At 26.3% G+C, this 8,765-nt stretch overlaps 1 protein-coding gene across 1 annotated transcript; it reads left to right on the top strand.

Moving 5' to 3' along the window:
• The first annotated feature begins 1,974 nt into the window (after nt 1–1,974).
• LOC147066704 (fidgetin-like protein 1) lies at nt 1,975–6,522 on the top strand. Its single transcript, XM_085955065.1, has 2 exons — nt 1,975–1,994; nt 5,574–6,522. The coding sequence occupies exons 1-2, from the start codon at nt 1,975–1,977 to the stop codon at nt 6,520–6,522; spliced, it is 969 nt and encodes a 322-aa protein (XP_085811191.1).
• Nucleotides 6,523–8,765: the final 2,243 nt, after the last annotated feature.

The raw sequence follows: 8,765 nt of genomic DNA, 5'->3' as shown, positions 1-8,765 counted from the left end.
TGTTTGTTTTTCCATTTGACTATAATCTTAAAAAAATATTGATCATGTTAGTTTAAAACATTAATTATGATATATGCTTTCATTTTTTATACAAAGTCGCATAAAAGAAAGTGATAATTATACATTTTTGTATGATTGCTTTAATTATTTCTACAATATTGTAGTTCAAAAAAGCCATATTTGTTATAATATATCAGTTGTTGTGAATAATTTTATCAAAAAGATTATATTTTCTTTCTTAACTAAAAAAATATCCCGCTGGATAACTATTTAATAATTGGAAGTTTGTAATGCTTATTTTTTTTGAACAATATGTTTACTTGTATCTTATAGTGGGGCAAGATACTGGCTCACGACTTCAATTAATTATCACATAAGTTGAGTTTTTACCTGCAAAAATGATAGAAGAACACATTTTATGAACTTAAATAGAGACCGCAAACTGCATCTGGTAATCTATGGAATACTAATTTAAGTGAACACAACAATCATTGGGCATAAATCCAATAAAAATAAGATTATAACAAAACATTATTCTTTAATATACGATCCAATTGTATAATACCGAGAAAAACTGCAAGTTTTAAAGCCTACTTACGATTTTCAATTTTTTTGTTGAAAATAAAATTTTAGATATATTATAATTTATTTATGTATTATACAAAATAAACAAAGCCAAGAAATATAAATCTAAAAATGAATGTCTAGAGTTCAAAATATATAAGCATATCGGTGTATTATGGATGAATCCAGATACTTTGCCAGAAAGAAATTTCATTTTTTAACCACCGAAAATATATTTCTTGTGCTCAATACAAATAAAAACATATACTAAAACTGTTTTTTTTTCTGAAAAATAAATGAATCTGTTTAATAAACTATAAATTCACATGAAAGTAAATTATTTTTAATACAGATTGATCGAGATAATTAATTCTTCTAATCTGCTTTTTATTATATGAGAGAATTTTTTGATTGCAGATCTCTTAATTTGATGGTATATATATGACCCAAAAAAACAATATAAATCTAGATTTGGTCTAGACATTTATATTTTAACTTTATTATATCAGAAATACAGATTCGATCTATTATTTTTTAGGAGTATAATCATGATAATGGTTCCATTTGGAAGCTCACCATTGGATGAGAAAGCAATTATAGTCTGCCACATTATCAATTATATAGATTTATTCAACCACACCATATAGCATTTCAAGAAACATATAAATTTTTTAAAAATAATTTTGCCCATGGTTCGAAACGGAGACAAAATGCCCGAAAGAAAAAATACTTTCAAAAGACGAAATAAGATTATGAGAAATATAAAGAGGACGCTTTTTTTGAAACACTGTATGCCAGTAACACACAAATTTACACCCTGGACAATTATGATATTAGCAGTGGCATATACACTAATAAATTTATGTTTATACGCACCATTAATTTACATATGTCCGAATTACAGTCCAATCGTTCACTTATTAAAGCTAGTGGCATATAATGTTGTTCCTTATCTTAATGGATTTTTCTGGGTAAACTATTTAAAAAAAGAATATTATCAGACGTATGTGTATATTTCCACACTTTCTTTGATATTTACGCCGATTATAGATTTCTTAAGACTTATTTTAACTTATTTTGATACACCTTACATTTCGATCATACTTTCGATAATTGATATTTTAATCATTCAATATATATCTACGATAAATATTTTGGATATCGATACCAAGAAAAAAAAGAAGGATTTTTTATTGTTTTTGTTAATTGGATTTGTAGTTAGTTTATCTGCTTTTCTTGCAATCAATCCTTTCACATTCAATTTGAAGATCATATTTAAATAGCAGACAATTAAATTATAGTTACAAAATTTACACAAAACAATATTATACAGCTTTATTAGCAGTAAAAGTATTCTTTATAATTAAATTTTGATCTGAAAATTTAGAAGGAAAATAAAGATTTTGAGAAATGAAAGTTTTGGGAAAAAGGTAAAGTGTTGTTATACTGAGAATAAAATATTAGTTTTAATCTTATTATCAGGAACTTTTATTATATAATAATTTGTTATATCTTCGCAGTTAAACTTATTAATTCACGTTTTTCTGCTTTTTACGCACCAATCGTGTTCGAATTCTTCCATTCGATATAAACCGATGTTATTTTTTTTATGTTAAAAGATAATGGATTTTTTTTAAAATAAATTTTGAAATTCACTGTCCATGATAAAAAAAAATATTGAATCATATAATATAAAATATTTAATCAATTTTAATAATTCATGATACAATCAATGATATATATTAAATAGATATGTTCATATTATGCAACTACTCTTAAATTTTTAGTAATATATGAGTTAGTTTTGTATTTTTTTATTAACAAAGGCAAAATTTAGATGATTATATAGCCCTGGTCATATTTATATATTCTTCCAGTCATATCCTCTATACAATCCGCTTCTATATATCTTTTCCAACATATTAATTCAAGTGTCACCCTTAAATATAATATATTATATTATATACAGTCAAACTCTCTCAATAAAGTTCCTCTATACATCCTTTTATATCAAGTTTTTATTAATTCAGGTGTCACCTTAAATATAATATACTATATTATATACAGTCAAATTCTCTCAATAATGATTCTCTATACATCCTTTTATATCAAGTTTTTATTAATTCAAGTGTCTTCCACAACCATATTATACTTCTTTCATCTTATTCTCATCATGGCTATTCTCTCCATAATTGTAACTTTTTCAAGTGTAATTAATCTAATTATCACCGTCGATCATCTTGTGCTTCATTAAATAACATCCCTTTTACTTTAACTCTATAATAATCTAAAACAATTAAATTATTTCATGTGTTATTTTTATTTCTTTACTTTTATCACATTGATAGAAAAGTAATAAAAAGTATGGGTAATCTTACTAAAGTTAAAAATGTGAAGTTTAGGAAATATGACCATTAGCAAATGACCATAACTAGTCTATATATGTAGAACATAAATATTACACATGCGTCATAACTTGAGATGGTTGGTTAAAAATACCATAGGTTGTATATTAAGGACTTAGGAACCTTAGCAGAAGCATGCGCACAAACAATAGGATTGAGGAAGACACTTAAACTAATAAGTTTGGAACGAAGAAGATGTATATGGTAAGATTATAAATATAACGAGGTGGAAAGAAGTATCAGCCAAATATGTTCTGTTGAGAACTCTGAAGTTTGCTTGAAGAAGATTAAATAGTTAAAAATCGAATTAACCCATAAATAAATATTCATTGCTCCCTTTTACCCCGATTCAATCAAGCAAATATTTAGGATAGTTCTATGAGCTGTTTATATTTATACACACCACTGTTCTTTACATTAAACAACCTCGCTATATTCATCTTCTTCTTTTAAGACTTAATTATTCAAGTGTCATTTTAGACACTATAATATTTGACTTATTGCTTTAAAGTGATAGAGCAATAAAAATTAATAATATCTTTATGCCTGGCTATATAGAACTCAATCTTCTATATGTATAGTGAATATTATTTAAAATAAAGTGCATTTATATTTTTTAATTATATGTACTTCCCGATTAGGCAATAATCCCTTATCGTTATCGAAAGTTGTTGCTGCTGAAATAAATTTGATTTATTTATATGACCAAAATTTTAGTGCTCTTCTCGTGCACAACTTGGTTGATTTCCCATACACACTGCGTATTTATATTTTCGCCTACCTTCTCCTCTTCGAAGTTTTCTTCAATACTTCTACTTCTTTCGAGACCTATTAATTCAAGGATCTTTCTCAGGTTCAAGGTTTTTATATATGCCTAGATCTGGTTCTTGACTAAAAGTTTCTTCTGGTATCTTTTATGTGGTCTGTTATCACCCCATCCTGCTTTAAAATAAATGTTTCAAAATTTTTATATCCGTGGTAATAATTTTGGCATTAAATATTCATCTTTAGCACATAAATAATTTCAATTTGGTGTAAATTTTACAGATGCGAAATAATATTGTCCAAGAAAACATTTTTTTGCTGCTAAGATTAAAACATGATTAATAAAGAAAAAAAAATTAATTAGTTATAAAAGCTATTTTTTTCTTTGGTTGTTTCTAAATTTTGATACATCCTGTGAATTTTAAGAAAACATACAGAAAGGCAAGAAATAATTAGTATATTGAGGTTTATAATTAAAAACCAAAATGATTGCATTCAAATGCAACCTTTAATTATCTCAAAGTTAATCTTAATTATTTTTTGAATATGTGAAAGAAACGCAGCATAATAATATGTAAATAATTTACTCTTATAAACCTTTTTTTTATCAAACTTTGTCTACATATATTTTTGATAGAAAATAAGATATTATAAACGCTGTTTCACTAACGTAAATATTTAGAATACGAACACAATTCTATTTAAATTTTAATTTGTGATTTTTACGCATAAAAAAAAGACAATTTCTAAGCCTAAATAATTTTTGACAGAAAATAAGATAATATGAACGCTGTTTCACCAATGGAAATATAAGAATACGAAAACAATTCTATTTAAATTTTAAGTTGGGATTTTGACGCATAAAGAAAAGATAATTTCTAAGCTTAAATAATTTTTGATAGAAAATAAGATATTATAAACGCTGTTTCACGGATATGATTATTTAGAATGCATAAAAAAAGACAATTTCTTAAGCCTAAATAATTTCATGAGAAAAAAATAAGATATTATAAACGCTGTTTTACGAATAAAATTATTTAGAATATGAACACAATGATATTTTAATTTTAACCTGTGTCTTTGGTGCATAAAAAAATAAGCCAAAAGAAATAGTTTAATTTATTATATGTTGGATAATTTCTGCCTGAAATCAGCTACAAACTTTGAAATAGGATTTCTATCTTCTATATGCGCTATTTTTTTGACTATTTTGTTTTATTTCTTAGATATGAATCAAAATGAGCAACAAATCGTTTCATTTTATTGTATTTGCCCAATCAAATTCATGGTAGTTTATGTAGCCTACAAATTATTATATAAATAAAATTATGATTTATGCTATGTCGTGTATTTTCATGCTTAAATTTCAATATTCATTGATGTTTTAATTTTAAAATAATTTACATAGCTTTAACAATTTCATAAGCTGATATATAATGTTCAAAGACCCATGATATTTAAAGAAACAATGGAAAATACTTTTTATGAACTGCAAAGACTCATAAAAGAAAATAATCTTCCCGAGTTTCCATCATTCCTACCGCAAGAATGCTATACACAAGATATCATGAATAAATATAAAGAGTTATATTCACATTATATCAAGCTTTTGTTAGATGTTCGAAAAGACGATGAAAACAATTTTAATAAAACAAAAATTTTCGAAGAATGTATTCCATTTATATATAATTTCATATCAATTCCAATTTTCTGCAGCGATACTGAAATTGAAGCAATAGATATTTTGTTAAAGAATGAAGAATTAATTGAAGATGATTTAATTTATGGAATCGGAAAGTCTGATAATTCAAATAATAATACTGATTTTAAATCTGGTAGTGGAAATGATATAAAATTAAATGAAGAAAAGAAGAAAGCTGGCAATAGCAATGTTGATCCAGAAAGTGGAATTGATAACAGTCTTCTTGAAAAAATAAAGAACGAGATTCTCGATAAATCGCCGCAAATTAAATGGGAAGATATTGCGGGCCTCGAAAATGTAAAAAAAAGCATCAATGAAATTGTGGTATGGCCGATTCTCAGACCTGATATTTTTAAAGGTCTTCGAAACCCACCAAAAGGACTTTTATTATTTGGTCCACCCGGAACTGGAAAAACAATGATCGGGAAATGTATTGCTTCTCAATGTAAAGCAACTTTTTTTTCTATATCCGCAAGTTCACTAACATCAAAATGGGTCGGTGAAGGTGAGAAAATGGTTCGTGCACTTTTTTATCTGGCTAGAAAAATGCAACCTAGTGTTGTTTTTATTGACGAAATCGATAGTTTATTAAGTCAAAGAAACGACGGTGAGAATGAAGGCAGCAGACGAATCAAAACGGAATTCTTGGTTCAATTTGATGGCGCGGGAACAAGCATCGAAGATAAAATTCTGGTTATTGGGGCTACAAATAGACCCCATGAAATCGATGAGGCGGCAAGAAGAAGACTTGTTAAAAGAATTTATGTCCCTCTTCCATGTGATAAAGCAAAGGAAATTATGATAAGACATCTTGTAAAAGATTTCGAGACATCGTTGCATGAAAGTGAATACAAAGAAATAGCTGAGATGGCTGAAGGATATTCGGGTTCGGATATTTATAATTTGTGCAGAGAAGCCTCAATGGAACCAATAAGAGAAGTAGATGATATAACAGCCTCGGATTTTAGGGCTAGACCAATAGAAATAAAAGACTTTGTTGGTGCAATGAAGCAAATTCGAAAAAGCGTCTCTGAAAAAGATTTATCGGCTTTTGTTGATTGGAATAAAAATTTTGGATCTGTTTAATAAAAAATTATTTCCCATAATGGCTAGTCATAATTTAATTGCTCCACACAGACCCTTTGTTTAAGCAATTTATAAAGATAAGATGATAAAATATATTTGGTGAATCATATTGCGTCATATAATAATTTTAAATGTCACAATCTTATATTTTAATACTTATTGACATCCTTTTATGCCAAATTCTAAGCTTAATCAAGAATACCACGTCAAAATATAAGTTGGAATAAGATAAAATATGGTGAATAAACATTTTATTTCACAAAATAATGATAAAATATGTTTTTAACTTAATTAACTGGTAATTATTTTCAACAATTTTATTTGAGATGTAAAAATTTTACCTAAAATACCAATATAAAAAACAGTTGATTATGTGAATCAACATATAAGGGTATTGTGAAAATGATAAAATCATCAAATGATATAACAATAAAAACGATACATAAATGTTATATGCCTTTAATATAAAAAAATCGCATAGCTTTTTTTGAAAATCAATTCGGTTTGCACATTTATTGTGTTGTTTCATAGCACAAATATACGAAATCTAAACTGATAATTTGAAATGATGTAGTGTTCACAGAGAAAAAAACGCGCAATTAGGCTAATCTCCATGTCTTTTCCCGAATTTCGTAAAATAGTAAATTCACGTGATAAAAACGTACCTGCATTTTTTATAGGTTCTTCTGAATGTGGCAAAATTTTTGATTAAAAGAGATTTTCCTCCGTTTATGTATGAATGAAACTTATAAATTTTACAATAAATATCAACTGGCAGATCATTTGTTATAACTAAACATCTATCCCTACGAAATAACTACAATTTAAGAATGAAGAGACATTAGAAGGAGAATGTTTGTGAGGAAGGTGTCTTTCATCGTAGGTGATATCATAGAGTATAAATAAGAGATCAATGCGCAACAATAAAAAGATTTATTACCATATTTTAATATTTTAATATTTTATAAAGAACAATTACTTCAATCTAAACACAACTCAAATATTCATACCTCAAATTAGAAGATCATGTATAGATATTTTAATTTTTTTGCAGAAGAATATAATTTTCTTTGAATAATGATAAATCGAAATCAAGGTCTGCTTTTATATTTAAGGACTAATTCACTTACACAAAATATGGCTTTTATGTATCTAACATATATATTTTTCGTATAAATCAAACAAAACATTTTTTGAAGAAAATTTCTTGAAATAAATAGAATGCACTTTATTAGATTCCAAAAATATTAACGATATCATATTACTTTTGGCATATTATAATTCTAAAATGGTAATTATTTAAGAACGATCGTGTGTATTATATATTTATTTGGGTAGATGAGAACTATAATTAGTATAATAATATACCGAAAATACGCACAGCATATTTGATTATAAAAAATTATTGCATCAGATAGCCAAAAAAAAGCATGCGATGTATCAAGAAATATCTTATTTTTATAAGCTTTCATCGAAATTATAAAAATAATGCCTATTATAATTAAAAACCCTTTCTCAGCCAGATTTCTACACCCGCATTTTGTTTTCATAGTGTATCTATTGATCTTATTAGATCATACTTTTATATCCAATAAAATTGAGTGCATCGGCTTTTAAAAAAACAGAATTTCTCGTCTTTTAAAGATTTAAATATTTCATTTCATGGTTTTTTTTGCACAAGATGGCTTCAAAACCTCCACAAATTTTATATTACAGCAGAATTTCAATCCGAAGAAATTACAATGTATTTTTGACAAAAAGGAATCAAACATTTGTGGTACTATGTTTTTATGTTCACTATAATATATTATAAGATGAAAATTAAGTTGTACGCCAAATTATATTCATATATATAATTAACAGTGTTTATTTAGTTCGAAAAATGAACCTAGAATACAAATATAAACTATAGAGATTTAAAATATCGCACAAAGAAATAATAACGTAAACAAATCAAATACCGCGGGTTTTAATTCCATATAAAGCGAAAAAAATCAGAAACTGTCAGATTAAAACAAAAGTTTAAATTTTATAGATATATTTGATTAGGATGTCTTTTAAAACGACTCAATTCTAGACGGTGATAAATAATTTTGAAAAAAAATAGTACGGTGGGATGTAAGCCTAATGAACTAATATCAAATAATTTGTTTACAAAACCCCCAATAACATTATATTTCCACATTTATAAGAACTAAAACACTTTATAAATAACGTTAACAGTTAAAAATATGGCATGGTAT

This window comes from Rhyacophila brunnea, unplaced genomic scaffold, assembly GCF_057557595.1.
Source record: "Rhyacophila brunnea isolate RB1 unplaced genomic scaffold, BYU_Rbru_1.0 scaffold_40, whole genome shotgun sequence".
Taxonomy (NCBI): Eukaryota; Metazoa; Arthropoda; class Insecta; order Trichoptera; family Rhyacophilidae; genus Rhyacophila; species Rhyacophila brunnea.
The sequence above is the reverse complement of the archived record's forward strand: the minus strand, read 5'-3'. Positions and strand labels throughout refer to the sequence as shown.